The sequence below is a fragment of the Psittacula echo genome (genome assembly GCF_963264785.1).
Source record: "Psittacula echo genome assembly, chromosome: 7".
In the NCBI taxonomy this organism is placed as follows: Eukaryota; Metazoa; Chordata; class Aves; order Psittaciformes; family Psittacidae; genus Psittacula; species Psittacula echo.
This window is the reverse complement of record NC_137740.1, coordinates 1,902,346-1,917,455: the sequence shown is the minus strand read 5'-3', so window position 1 is coordinate 1,917,455 and position 15,110 is coordinate 1,902,346. Positions and strand designations below refer to the sequence as shown.

Below are 15,110 nucleotides of genomic sequence, written 5' to 3'. Positions count from 1 at the left end.
CCACACCAGGCATCGCTTGCTCCCAGGCTGGGACAACCACCATCCTGCACCAGCAGCCCTCCAGCATCCCCAGCCCAACATCCTCATCACCCAACTGAGCCTGCGGGACCTCCTCTCACAGGCACCACAGGCAGCCTGGGGGATCTGCCTGTGATTTTCTAGGGCACAGGCAGCTCTGAGCCCAATTTCACAGAATCCCAGCCTGGTTTGTGTTGGAAGGGACCTTAAAGCTCATCCAGCTCCAACCCCTGCCACGGGCAGGGACACCTTCCACTAGAGCAGCTTGCTCCAAGCCCCTGTGTCCAACCTGGCCTTGAACACTGCCAGGGATGGGGCAGCCACAGCTTCTCTGGGCACCCTGTGCCAGCGCCTCAGCACCCTCACAGGGAAGAGCTTCTGCCTAAGAGCTCAGCTCAGTCTCCCCTCTGGCAGGTTAAGTTTTGTCTGTAATAGTTGTTCCCTGCACTCTGCCAAGCCCCAATCCTCAGTGATCTCCACATCACATCCAAGGAAAACACCGCAGTGATGACGAGATGTTACAGAACACCTTGTCTGTGTGAATAATTACAGATACAGGCTGCCCTGCCTTTGCACAGGCATCTCTGTGAAGGCAGTGGGAGTTGTAGAGACATTAGTAGGTCTCATGACATTTCAAGAAGGCTTAAATATAAAATGCCTTATAGGGGTTTCAAAGACTGGAACTGAAATAGTCTTTGCCATAACAATTGTGAGATGCTAAAAACAACCTGTAGAGAAGCATTGCGTGTGTGGATGTGAAAGAACAAAGAGATCAAGATCCATACACAAAGTTAGACAGCAAAAAGCGAGAGTTCTTTTCAAGCAAAGCCCTTACGGATGCTTCTACAGCTGCCCTTCAGCTTGACTCACCCCTGACCACAACAGAAGGGAAGGTTACACACAGCAGTGGCACAGAGGACTGTACCAGTCAGCACCACAGGTCCAGCACTGGAAGCTTGTGGGATATCATCTCCAATAACATCAGGTGTAAAGCCTTTGTATCAGTGTAGCAAATGGGCATCTTTACTTTGGCAAGCATAACATCTGAGCACCAAACACTCATGCAGAACTTGAGTTTCTGAAACAATGAAAAGTGAGATGTCCTGTGGAACCAAACAGCACGAGAGCTGTACCTGAGGCAAACTCCTCCAGCACACACAGAGCCAATTGGGCCCTCATGGTTGGGTAGGAACAGCCCAAGGAGACCAAACCCACTCACAAACAGTCATAGGAGTCAACGGAGTATGAGGAGCCAGCATGGATTATAAGAGTTGTTCAATATGTGAGATACCAACATGGAGACAAGCTTCATGGCTCTATGTGTTAGTCTGAAACACATGAGCAAATAATGGCTGAAAAGACCCTTCTCAAGCATCTCACACACAACCCCAGCACTTAGTTATTAATAGACACTAATGCTTTCAAACTAAGAAAGGGTATGTACTTTCCAGCATCTCCTGCTCCATATTTTCTTTAACAATAAAATCATTCCACTACAAAAGTGCTATAAAAAGAAGCAATTCCTCTCTTCCATGTCTCTTACATCAAAACTACGCTGCTGTGTAAAAATCACATCTAGAGCGCAGTTCTGAAGTCCTTACAACCTTCTGCTCAGAGCAATACACACACAAAGTAGATCTACAGCACAGGTTCAGAGCAAGTACCTGCACTTGAAATCTTTCTCAACCATGCACTGCAGATGAGGCTCATCATGCTTGTCTCTTGTTAAGAACAGCCAAAACAAAGAAAAGTGGGAGGAGGGAGACAAGAGACAAAGCCCATATTTCCAGACCTTTTATTTGTGGGAAGTGACTGCTAAAAGTTTCCATCTGAGAGGAGTTTGCTTTAAACATGCAGCTTCCAGGTATAGATGTTTCTTCCCAGAGCAGGGTTACCTGAATCTGTATTAAACCTCAACTAAAACGTGGGTAACTTGGATGAAATAAGAGAGGGTGGGGACATAAATATCCAAGAGAACCTCAGGAAGACTGCAAAAGCAGCTTCAGCCATGTGCAAAACCAGACTGCCAGTTGAGAAAGATGAATTGCCACTATAAGCAGCTACTACATTGGCTGCTACTCACAACAACCCAATCACCTTCATGGAGGCAGCTCTTGCCTAAGGATGTGAAGAATCACCCCTGGATTTGGAGCCAGAGCACATGGAAGCCCCTGCCTCAGTGAGCAGGGAGATCAGAGCAAGGGGGGTGAGAAAGCAAACAGCCTGATCACATGCAAGTGTAGCTGTAGTCACTCTTGGAACTGAAGCAGGCTCAGGAATCACACAGCACATGGGAGATGTGAACTTCTTACATGGAAAACTGAGTCTTTGGTAGGCAAGCCAGTCTGTCTGCCAAAAGTACAAGCATCTGGAGCCACATCCACATTCATTTGCAGTGCAAATGCTTGGCTTTGATAAAGATGGATTCCTGAAAGCAATTTCTGAAGTATACACATTATAGATATGATTTCTTTTGAGCTAACAGGCTGAAACACTGAAACCTAGCACGTACTCACAGGAGCAGAGATGTTTGTTTCTGGCTGACATTCTTCTATACACTTCTTGCATTACAAACTTCCAGTCACATGTAACTGCTAGCACTGAACATTTATTGTTTTAAAAAAATAAACATGCAGAAAGCCATCCCTTTTAAAACCAACACATAAAATAATCCAGTGGAGATCCGACAGAAAACCAATAGCCTCGTAAGGCATGGATTTGTCTGAAACCTCCAGCAGAAATGCATTTTCTGTGGGAGTCCATGCTCCAGCTTTGTCCAGCCAAAGTCAGTCACATAACAGAGCACTTGCCTTGCAGTTTATCTTTCTTCTTCTGCTGCTTGGACTTCTTTCCATCCACCTGGAGACTGATAGTTCTCCTCTTCTCCAGATTCAAGAGCTCCTGGAAGAGCTCCTGCACGTTGTAGTTCATTTTGGCTGATGTCTCCATAAAGGAGCACTTCCACTTGCTGGCTAATGCTTGCCCCTCGCTAGCATCCAGCTCCCTCTGGGTCTCATCACTTTTGTTCCCCACCAGCATTATGGGGATTTTTTGGATGTCCCCCTTAATCTGACAGATCTGCTCAAAGATGGGCTGGAGATCTTCCATGGACTGCCTGCTGGTGACAGAGTACACCAAGATGAAAGCATGCCCTTTGGATATAGACAGCCTCTGCATGGCAGGGAACTGATGGCTTCCCGTGGTGTCTGTGATCTGAAGGGTGCAGATGCTCTTGTCGCAGCTGATGACCTGCCGGTACGTGTCTTCAATTGTGGGGACATAGATTTCCCTGAAGGTTCCCCTTACAAAGCGAAGGACCAGGGAGCTTTTGCCAACCCCTGCTGCTCCAAACACAACCACCCTGTAATCGTTGCTTTGTTCAGGCATGTTTGCTGCGCTGCCAATACAAGTGAAGGCTTTACCTGGAAAAGCCCGAGTTCTTCGAGTTTACACCCCTTTATACAGAGGTGGCCTTTATAGAGAGGTGGAGATGGGATAGGGGAAAAGAGAAAGATGTGCAGGGGGAGAGAAAGAAAAAGAAATCATTAATACCAGTCTCGTAATTTCACAGAATCCCAGACTGGTTTAGATTGAAGGGACCTTAAAGCTCATCCAGTTCCAACCCCTGCCACGGGCAGGGACCCCTTCCACTGGAGCAGCTTGCTCCAAGCCCCTGTGTCCAACCTGGCCTTGAACACCACCAGGGATGGGGCAGTTTTACACTATGTTATTGAAATGAGCAATCCAATAAGTCACTCCCCTCCCATCCTTTTGTCATTTAATGTAAATAACCCGCTGCCATCCCTCCCCAGCCGTACACCCCATGCACACAACGTTATGAGAGGTGAAAATGAACTCACCTGTAGCCATCGGCTCCAGCGTTCGGCGAAACGGGACCGCACTCGCCTCCCATCAGCGGGAACCGCGCCGCTCGCGGCCGGGGCCCCGCCGCTGCGGGGATGGGCGGGGATGGGCGGCCCCGAGCCCGCCTCCTCCTCATCGCTGCTTCTTCTCCTCCTCGGCCCCGGGGCCGCTGCCGTTCACACCGCAGACGCCCAGGCCCTGCCGGGTTACTCCCACTACCCAATGGCTGGCATTTATAGCGGGTTTTGCTCCAGCACTCCAAGCGAGGGGCCGCGTCCCACCGCCGCCCAAAGCAGCACGGTAGACCTGATGTACGCCCTCCCTCAGAGAAGCCACCAAGCCCTTCGCGCTAAGCTCCACCGCTTTGGTTTGGCTCCCTCATGCTGGCAAACAAAAAGGAGTTGTATTTCACATTCACAAGTAGTATTTTTCACAGAATTCCAGCCTGGTTTGGGTTGGAAGGGACTTTAAAGCTCATCCAGCTCCAACCCCTCCCACGGGCACGGACACCTTCCACTAGAGCCGCTTGCTCCAAGCCCCGTCCGCTTCTCCACTCTAAACACCCTCCAAGACGGCCGATCCTCGCACGTTAACCCGCTGCCACACAGGAGGCAGCCCTGGCCCCCCGCCACACCACCACCACGTCCGGGGCCCGCAGAGCCGCTCCGGCCGCCCTCAGCTCCCGGCCCGCCTCAGGCCCCTTCCCTGCCACCGCCACGGCGGGCGGGAGAGGGCGCCCCACGCCCGGCTGCTTCCTCACGGCCCCGCGGTGGGACGCGGCCCAGCGCAGCCCCTTTGCCCGAGCCCAAAATGGCCGCCGGCCCCCATGAGGGAGCTAAAGCCGACCCCCGGGCTGAGGGTGGCCGCTCTCAGACCCCAACCCGCGGCTGCAGGGCCACCGCCCGCACCCCGAGAGGCAGCACAGCGACCTCCACCCGGCTCGGTTGATGTGCACACCGATTGGCCGTGTTAAAGCAGCGCTCGCCTGCCTTGGCTGGCAGGGGTCCGCTCTCCTCCCCGGCTGCTGGCTGAGGTGCAACGTCTGGAGCAGAGGTTCAACTACGTGGTCTTAAGGTGCTTTCCAACCCTAATCTTTGTGTGATTCTGGTTGTCAAGCGGACAGGCACAATTTGTTGTTGATTCTCTGAGGATAGACCCAGTCTTCAGCCTGTAACAGCAACACCTCCTATCCTGACGATTGAAGCCATCCCAGTGGCTGACTAACCGGGAGGGGGTGCGTTGCCTGGATGAGAATTCCCGGTTTTAATCTGGAATGGGTTTTTTCTCTCCGAGTATAACCTTGGGCATAGGAGCACAGCTTCCCGTGTGGACGCCTGCAGGGAGACGCAGGGCACTGGGCAGGCGTCAGGGAGGTGTCAGCGTGGAGCTGCGCTGCCTCAGGGGAGAGGGGATGGTCCCCAGGCAGGCGCTGGGGAAGCTGCAGTCACAGAATCCCAGCCTGGTTTGTGTTGGAAGGGACCTTAAAGCTCCTTCAGCTCCAACCCCTGCCACGGGCAGGGACCCCTTCCACTGGAGCAGCTTGCTCCAAGCCCCTGTGTCCAACCTGGCCTTGAGCACTGCCAGGGATGGGGCAGCCACAGCTTCTCTGGGCACCCTGGGCCAGCGCCTCAGCACCCTCACAGGGAAGAGCTTCTGCCTAAGAGCTCATCTCAGTCTCCCCTCGGGCAGGTTAAAGCCATTCCCCTTGGCCTGGCCCTACAGGCCCTTGTCCCAAGCCCCTCTCCAGCTTTCCTGCAGCCCCTTTAGGCACTGGAGCTGCTCTCAGGTCTCCCCTTCAGGAGCCTTCTCTTCTCCAGGCTGCCCCAGCCCAGCTCTCTCAGCCTGGCTCCAGAGCAGAGCTGCTCCAGCCCTCGCAGCATCTCCATGGCCTCCTCTGCCCTCGCTCCAACAGCTCCATGTCCCTCTTGTGCTGCTGCCCCAGAGCTGGATCAGGACTCATGCATAACTACATAGAATCATAGAATAGGGTTGGAAAGGACCTTAAGATCATCCAGTTCCAACCCCCCTGCCATGGACAGGGACACCTCACACTAAACCAGGTCACCCAAGGCCTCATCCAACCTGGCCTTGAACACTGCCAGGGATGGAGCATTCACAACCTCCCTGGGCAACCCATTCCAGTGCCTCACCACCCTCTCAGTAAAGAATTTCTTCCTTAGATCCAGTCTGAACTTCCCCTGTTTATTTGGCAGTGAAAGTGCTCTGTACATTTGGGCTCCTGCAGGGATGTATTTGGGGAAATTACGAGTTTCCTCCCTTTTTAACCCAGGCAATGCTCATGTCCATCTGGAACAGTTGCCCTTTTTCACCCACCTTTGCTGTGGTTTTTAAATGCTGGCAAACCCACAAGCCACTGTCTGTAACAGGCACCAGGTCGCACCTACTCCATCTGCTGCTGTTAGCTCACAAGATTTAATCACCTCTCACCTTCCCTTTGCTGGAAAACAATTCCTGTCCCTCATGGGGCTGTTGTGATGGTTCTCTCTCCAGGCAGGAGGACTTGCTCACAGCAAGCCGCATAACCTGCTCGTCATTTGCTTTGCCTGAATCTTGCAGTTCCTGGGGATTTCCAGGACTGATTTAAACCCCATCACTTCTGGTGTTTATGAGGTATTTATTAACCATAATGAAATGCTAACTCTTCCTATCTCAGCTAGCCATGTGTGCTCAAAGGCAGATAGCCCGTATTCAGACATTTTCCAAGCTCTCCATGGTTTTGGGTGGGTTACCATGCCTCAGTTACTGTCCATCTGAGCCCAGTTAGGGATCTCACCCATTTTGGCAGGTCTCTCCCATCCCAGTGGCTGTGTTTTGCCCACAGGAGGCAGCTGAGCAAGGCTCAGCTATGTCCTGCCTCGCACAGAACCGAGCCTGAAGGCAGCTCTTTGTAAGAGGTATTTGTTTGATAAGTAATGTGATAAGAAAAGCCAACAGGCGCCTGTTCTGGGAAGGATTCGTGACTCTCCTCCAGTAAGAACAGTAGGAAAGGAGCTGTGAGTCAACTTGGCAGAGGCAAAAGAGTGGGAAGGTCTCCAGCCTCCCTGGAGAAAGGATGGAAAGACTTGCCCTGTGCAGTACCACTTAGGGACTGACCGAGGAGGGATACAGCTTAAAGGTGCTGGCTCAGTACCCTGCTCTTGGGCAGAGTCTGCTTGGGATGCAGCTGGCAGCAACCAGAGAAATGTTAAATGGAAGCTTTCACTGGAAATGGGCTGTTTGTGAGAGCCCCTTTGTAAAGCAGAGCCCAGAGGGAGCAGGGGTGAGAGGCACCGGCTGCTGCTTTGCCTGGGGAGCTGCTGCTGCTACCCCCCAGAACTGCCTGAGGAGCCCCTGGAGCTGTGCGGTGGTGCAGGACAGCAGAAGGGATGGGTGAAGATAATCAGGTCTCTCTGCTGTAGTGACTTTGCCGGGGATTGTTTCTGTTATGCCAGGAATCCCTTGGGACTCGCAGGGATTGCACAAGAGCTTTCCCGGGTTACCCAGCCCAGGCAGTGCTCCTCACTGCTTTTCTATCCACATTAAGGGTAGTAAATCCCCCTTTCCCATTGCTTAGCAAGCATAGGGGACACCCCACCAAACTTCATCGGCTTCCTTTGGAGAGGAGGGAGGCTGCAGGGTCTTAACTTCATCCTGGAGCCACATGACTGAAATCATGCAGGTCAGCTTGTGGGATACAGGGAGAGCCTTGCTTTAGCTGTCCAATCTTTGGCCATCGCTGAGGCATAGCACAGCACTACCAGCTCCCAAAGGCCCTCATGGTCTTGCTGGAGAATGTCCCAGTGACGTGGGAGCAGGGCATCCATCCTGCTTTGTCCTCCCTCTGCTCCATTTCCATTGCTTTCCCTTTGGAGCTCACCGAAGCTTTCCTTCTCTTGTGGGAGACACTTGATATTCACAACCAGTACAGCCGCCTTCTTAAGATTGCTTTGAATGTCACTGTGGAGAGGTGTGACACAGCAGCTGGAGGCAGAAAAGGGATTTTCCTCTGGAATTACATAAATTAGTATTAAACCAGAGGATGTGTCAGTGGTGCTTATCAGAAGGGGTGGCTCTTCCCAGCAATGCCAAGACTTGGGAGAGCTGTTCCGCCTGTAAAATGTTGATTAGGAAATGGTCCACAGTGGCTTATCTATTTTAGAGGCAGGACATCCATCTCATGAGCAAGCTCCTCTGTACCTGAAAGGGCGCCCTTCCTCTGGAAACCCGAGAGGGATTTAAGCTCTACAAAACGAGGATGGAAAAACAGAAGAACACACAAGTATCTCATCCTGGATATAAACTTCCCTTGACTTGAGATAATGAAACAGCCAAAGGATAGGATGTTTTTAAGGATACAACTATTAACCCTGAGGAGAAGCACCTGGGGGTGTTGGGTGAGGAGAAGCTCCCCATGATCCTGCTTCAGCCCAGAACCCCTGCGTGTGCTGGTCTGCACCCCCAGAGCGTGAGCAGCAGCTCAGGGAGGGGATCCTGCCCCTCTGCTGTGCTCTGGGGAGACCCCCCCTGCAGCCCTGATCCAGCTCTGGGGGGTTGGAACTGGATGGTCTTTAAGGTTCTTTCCAACCCAGCCCATTCTGTGATGCTATGAGAGGTTCAGGTCGCTGCTGGGACACAAACTCACCCAGTCACAAGTTGTTTCTTCCGTTTTGAAGCTGAGTAACAAGGGTCAGATCCATCCCTGCATTGGAATCTCTGCAGCTCCTCGCTCAGCTCTTTAGCCACAAACCAGCTTTGGAGCCAGGACTGCAGTCCCAGGCTTTGAAGAAGACACAGAAAACATTTAAGAGCAAAACCCAACAGTTAAACTGTTCCAACCAAAGACCATTTCCTGACCTTTTTTAAGGTCCCCAGCTCACCCACAGAAATCTATCGTTTCCCTTCTGATTTGGGTGCCCATAGCAACACCAGGCAGCCTTCTAGACTCTCGGGTAGTTTACCCCACTCCTCACCATGTCCCTGCCCAGTGGCACAGAAGCACGAAGCTCCTGAGACCGACTGGACCCCGAGCATCACCTTAGAGGTAACGGGAACTTCAACATCCGCCAATTCCCACATTTCTGGAGGTAAGGGATTTGTTATTAAAGCTTCCGAGAGCCGCGTTGTGGCGGCGGCAGAGGGCAGCAGAGACCTGCCAGGGTACGGCTGTGCCCCAGCCGGCAGGAGCCTCAGTGCACAGCGAGCCGGGGGAGCCGCGTGGAGGTGGCGGTGGTTTTACACTTATTTACAAGTCATAAACCTGCCCTTTTGAAATTCATTAGGTCCCGACTGAGCGGTTCCGCCTCTGGCTTGGCTCCGAGCAGCGCCGGTGCCTTGCTGAGGCACAGAAGCTGTAGCCAACACAGGGTGCAGAGAGGGAGCCATGGGCTCTGCCTGAGACACAGCCATCCAGTTCCCTTTCCCCTGCTAAGGCAGACCCTATTGCAATGGGATCTTCAAGCTGTTGATATTAATCTGTTGACATCATATTTTCCATTACTCCTTAAGTGCAAAGTCTGGGAAACCTTTTTCCTCTTTTCGCCTCCTAGATTATAGATAGAAAAAGAAGGTGGGGGAGAGCAGGCTCCAAAGAATACAGCAGCAGATGGAGGATGCCCAAACTGGCATTGCAGAGGGGTAAAAGCAACATGCAAAGTTCACAGCAAAGATGCAACAGCTCCAGGGCTGGCAAACAGGGACAGCAAGTGCAGGGCATGGAGCATGAAGGGAAATAAGAGAGGCTGAGAGAGCTGGGCTGGGGCAGCCTGGAGAAGAGAAGGCTCCTGAAGGGGAGACCTTAGAGCAGCTCCAGTGCCTAAAGGGGCTGCAGGAAAGCTGGAGAGGGGCTTGGGACAAGGGCCTGTAGGGACAGGCCAAGGGGAATGGCTTGAACCTGCCAGAGGGTGATAATGCTTTGGGACAAAAACCGTCCAAGCAGCTCAACTGTTTTCCCCAGCACCAAGTTGTGTGACCTGCAGCTTCCTGAAGTGACAGCCCGAACAAAAGCAAGCCAGGTCACAGCAGAGCAGCCCCTGGCAGGGACCCGGGCCCACCACAGCTCCACGATGTATATATTTTATTTAAATTAACAAAACTACACGTTTTCCAGGCTGCTTGAAGCTTTCTGTAAAAACTGAACTTGACCTAACAAAAAAAAGGAATAGATTTTAATAAGAGCCAGGGACTATTTGTGAGACATACAAGTAGGGCTGAGGAATTAGGAAGTAAAAAACCCCCCCCAACACACACACATACACCCCCCCCCATAAACAGATTGTTAGTGTGTGACACACGATTTGGTTTGAAAGCTGCAGCTCCCTCATTGTGAGGAGCCCTTACAAAACACAGTGCTACCCTAAGCTGTGAAACAAACCACGGACACGTCTATGGGAACAACATAAATATCACATAAGAACCCAACGTAAAAAAGGACGTTAAAGTTGCAAAGTCAAGGACAGGGTGATGTGTGTTGATTCAGTTCACTTTGTACTTCAACTACTGCAAGTAGGAACGTTGCTTGTTCCTTGGTGGGGGTTGGAACAAGATCTTAAAGTCCTTTCCAACCCAAGCCATTCTATGATTCAATCCTTGGACCTCCCAGGGCTTACTTTCTGTGGGTAAGTTGCTCACAGGTTACATTTTGCTATCGTGTTGAAGCTGTGGTCGCAGCACTTATTCCATGTACAGTCAGTGTGCCCCCTCCTTTTATTTCTGTTAAACTGCATTTCCTTTCAGTATAGGGGCACTGTCAGCTCACTTTAAAGAAAAACAGCCCAAGCTTATAAAAACTTATTAATGTTCCAGTTCAAGTACCCCAAAATCACCCAAAGTTAACTTCCTGAAGTAGTTCTTGGCACTTTTTCTGTGCTACAGTGACTCCATGTGCACAGACACAGCAGCACATGAGGGACTTCACCCAGAGTGATGGGTTCAATGTTCCTCAGCCCTGACCCCACATCCTGCCTGAGGTGCTGCTGAGACCTTAGAGCAGCTCCAGTGCCTAAAGAGGCTCCAGGAAACCTGGAGAGGGGCTTGGGGCAAGGGCCTGTAGGGACAGGCCAAGGGGAATGGCTTTAACCTGCCAGAGGAGAGATTGAGACGAGCTCTTAGGCAGAAGCTCTTCCCTGTGAGGGTGCTGAAGCACTGGTTGGGGTTGGGACTGGATGAACTTTAAGGTTCCTTCCAACCCAGACCATTCCAGGACTCTATGAATTATCTGAACACCTCACTCACCCCAGCTGAAGTACTGACTCATCTCCAGAAAAATGGGAAGGGAAAGCAAAAGGCAGGGAAAGCTGGTGTTGTATTTGGTTACTAACATGCTTGACATGGTGGCAGCAACGGTCAGAGCTGAATGTAGCAGCAGCAGCCCCACGCAGACAGTGGGATGGGTGCGCAGGGCAGGCAGGGACCAGCATCACTGAGCATGAGCTGTTTGCTGGGGTGGGAATTGGGATGAATCAGCACCTCCCAGTGCAAAGCAGAGCCCTCCCTGCACAGCCTCAGCTCCTGCCCAGAGCCCTCACTCACAAACCCCAATGTGACAGCAGGGCCAGCACACATGGGCTTTAACTGGACATCGTGATGCACACATTGAGATCTACTAGAGATGGATTAAGGTTTCATAAATCATCTCATTTCTTGTATTTCCCAATTATATTTCCATTTTGCAGCCTTAATACTCTGACAATGGATGTGCAACTTCAGAAGTTTTAAGAATCTGAGAACAATATGTCCCTTTTTCCAGGACTGGTACTTGCAATGACTGTTTGTGGCTTTGGAAGCCTCCCTTCTTTCCCTCATTTCTGACCCTTCACCAACAGATAGCAGCAGCAGATGCTTATCTTTTAGGGACAAAACCAGGAGGGTGAGTTACACGTTACTAGCAGTTACACGCTACTGGCAGTTAATACAGATGTTTACTAGGATCAGCTGTTGAGGGCCTCTGGATCCTCCACGTGCTGGAATGTGTGCCCAGAGCAGCACAGACCCTTCTGGCCACACTAGTTCCCTCACACACCATTAACACTCCTCTTAGCTGGTCCCCAGCACGGACCAGTTGAAGCCTCCAGCCCAGCTCAGTCCCCACTCCCCTGACCTACTGCAGTGTCACAGCCAGACCTGCCCAGGTACAGCACAGGGGTGAGCGACCTCATTGCCTGATTCTGCTCTGAAAAACCAGATATCCACATCAGTCCAATAATCCCTGGAAGAATCCAGCTCTGCTGGCATGGATGGCATGCTCCATGCCAGCAGTGCAAGCAGGGGCTCAGAGGCACAGGAGCTGAGGACACACTGTCCCTCCGTGGCCTTTCTCTTCTCTCCATGGCATGTAAGCACATAAGAATGAATGAGCCACAACAAAAAGACAATGAAAGCAAGGGAAACCAAAAGGGGCTGAGAACAGGCTGCGGGAGCAGTACCCCTGGGAACTCAGAACAGGAGCCCTCCTTTCTCCTGCAACTCAGCTCAAGCATCCAGTTTTTACACCGCCCTATATTTAACCAACAGCTGTAAAACCTACTGAGAAAGCATGCTGCTGCTTCTACTAGAATCTTATGTATTACACACAGGCTACTCCTTTTCCCTGCTCTGCTTCACTCAAGTGACAGGGGTTTGCTGCAAGGCTGTACTAAAGACCTCAAACGAGGTTCAATACAATTATAGATGGTAGAATTGAATGTTCTTACAATGAAGCTTTAGTTCCCCCCAACCAACACCTTGTTGAAGTTACACACAAGAAGATGCTCCAAGTACCAAATCCATGCTCCCTGCCTGAGCTCCCAGCACCACCTTTATGACAGGCACACAACAGCCAAACAACAACTGCCCAACATCAGCTCTGCCCCTTCCCTACATCTGAACAGGCGACTTTGCAACCTTAATGCTTTTCTGTCCAGTTTTTACGTGCTGGAGTGTAACGCAGTGGACATATCCCTCCCCCCAGAAATGACTACACCAGGTTAAAAAGAGTTTACAAATGCTCTGCTCGGTGTCACAGTCTCTGAAACACACGAGGCACGGGGTGCTCGAGGAGCAAGGCAGGTCAGAGAGAACTCCTGCCACAGGCCTTGTGCTGTCTTCTGCTCTCCACCCCAGTCTGGGTCCCGATGAGGCCACCTCAGTGTTACTCCTGAGCCTCCTTCCGAGCCAGCTTGTAAACCTCCGTGGGCCCGTCCACATGGGTGATGGTGGTGGTGAGCTGGAGCTCTTCCCCGCTGTTCACACCCAGGTCACCTGAGAAACAAAGTGATTCTGTTAGCCCCATCTCACAATGAAATACTTGGGAATTAGAAAGCAAAGGATCCATTTTATTCCCACCAGGCTTTCGGGAGCTACTTGAGTTAGGGACTGTGCAATGTTCCTATAAATGCCTTCCTGTTAGAAAGAAGCCATTCCCCCAGGACAAGGGGGAATGGTTTTAACCTGCCAGAGGGGAGACTGAGATGAGCTCTTAGGCAGAAGCTCTTCCCTGTGAGGGTGCTGAGGCGCTGGCACAGGGTGCCCAGAGAAGCTGTGGCTGCCCCATCCCTGGCAGTGTTCAAGGCCAGGTTGGACACAGGGGCTTGGAGCAAGCTGCTCCAGTGGAAGGGGTCCCTGCCCGTGGCAAGGGGTGGAACTGGATGAGCTTTAAGGCCCCTTCCAACACAAACCAGTCTGGAATTCTATGATTAACTAAAATGTCTTCTAGGAAAACCAAACTATTATTTGCATAGCATTTTAAAATATGGAATGTGCGCTTTGACCAAAAAGTAAAATACTCAAAAGGTATCACCCACATTATATCACTTTGTTGCCATGACAGCCTTCAGATCTTAAAGACATTTACCATTGGACTGGTCTTCACCGTAGTTCTTGTGCGATGGCGCGTACAGGAACATGAGGGCAAACACGTAGAGGTTCCACATCCCATAGATGCCGGTGAAGAAGGCACTGTTCACTTGTATCGTGATGTCCCCCCACTTCCAGTGGCCTTCAGTCACCTGCAGGGAGAAAGCAGACATGGGCTGGTCAGTAAGGCCAAAGTCTGCACAAAGACAGAAGCGATCCCCTAAAGCATGAACTTCACGCCAAGGTTTGCCACCTAAAGGGTAGTACCTAGGAGACAACCTCGTTACACCTGAAAACATTACACTTCCATAAATAGAGCTTTTATAGAAGGAAAACTAGGCTGAATAATGCAAAGAGCTCACGTGCTGAATGCTGCCTTGTTGCTTCTGGCTCACAGAGAGGCCTGGGCTGACAGCACCAGCCTCAGACATGCGGAGATTTGTCAAGGTTTAAGGAAGTGTCATCACTATTAATGTTACTTGAAGATGTACAGACTGTTCACACTGAAATGTTTGCCTTCTGGTAAAGAAACAGACATAAGGGGGAAAGACAAAAGCTAAATGAGCTTAAACTAGGTTAGGTTAGTGACAGGCCAAGGGGAATGGCTTTAACCTGCCAGAGAGGAGACTGAGATGAGCTCTTAGGCAGAAGTTCTTCCCTGGGAGGGTGGCGAGGTGCTTGTCCTGTCCCTACAGGCCCTTGTCAAAAGCCTCTCTCCAAAATGACATCTTTGAAACAGATACAATCTGAAAAGTCACTTGGAGTAAACCATCAGATTCACTTCAGTAGTGATACAAACTCATTTGTACGGAGATGGCCTCGGGGCTCAGAATAAACAGGTCCAGATACTGCTGAGAACAGCAGGGTTGCAGAGTCCCCCCGGGGAAGACTGAACTCTGTTATTTCTCTGTGGCCATACAAAGCCACCAGGTCCTTTCAATGTGAACAGAACATTTTTCACTCTTGCTGAGTTCTCAGAAATGACTTAAACCCTGTTGGCTGATATTTCAAACAGTGCAGCCCAACCCTTCCCGTGAGCCAGGGGCCTTTGTGAAGGCTTCAGGCTGAGCAATTTTATGGCAGTGCTTCAAGTAAGTGAAAACAGCTTCTTAAACAGCAAGTTGTTATCAAACCTGCTGGTAACAGGCAGATCTTGTCTGATCAGCAAGTGAGTTGTTAGTGGCTATGGAACTGGAGGCTGGTGTACTTAGAAGAAGCAGTTTTATCACTCACCTGGCTCACGATGAAGAAGATGACGGTCATTGCTGCGCACGCCAGGGTGATGAGCATCAGGAACTTGAACCTAAAAATCAGCCCCTGTGTGGAGAGAAATGTCACTGGTCACATTAACAGACTCAACAACACCCAGTTTGGGTTTTAGCACATACAAGAGACAAGCA

At 51.0% G+C, this 15,110-nt stretch overlaps 2 protein-coding genes across 3 annotated transcripts in view; both read right to left on the bottom strand.

Moving 5' to 3' along the window:
• Positions 1 to 2,808: 2,808 nt before the first annotated feature.
• Positions 2,809 to 3,405, bottom strand: DIRAS3 (DIRAS family GTPase 3; the record flags this gene model as incomplete). The annotated part of the gene is made up of 1 exon (XM_080623022.1): positions 2,809 to 3,405. One exon carries the CDS (start codon positions 3,403 to 3,405, stop codon positions 2,809 to 2,811), a length of 597 nt encoding a protein of 198 aa, XP_080479148.1.
• Positions 3,406 to 13,006: 9,601 nt separating this feature from the next.
• Positions 13,007 to 15,110, bottom strand: part of WLS (Wnt ligand secretion mediator) — a gene marked incomplete at its 3' end in the record, with an annotated part of 31,692 nt that continues 29,588 nt past the window's right edge. For both annotated transcript variants that reach the window (XM_080622934.1, XM_080622935.1), the window contains 3 exons: positions 14,944 to 15,027; positions 13,709 to 13,862; positions 13,007 to 13,116 (listed from right to left, as the gene is read on the bottom strand). In XM_080622934.1, the coding sequence (XP_080479060.1) occupies positions 13,007 to 13,116; positions 13,709 to 13,862; positions 14,944 to 15,027 (348 nt within the window). The remainder of the gene's footprint in view (positions 13,117 to 13,708; positions 13,863 to 14,943; positions 15,028 to 15,110) is intronic.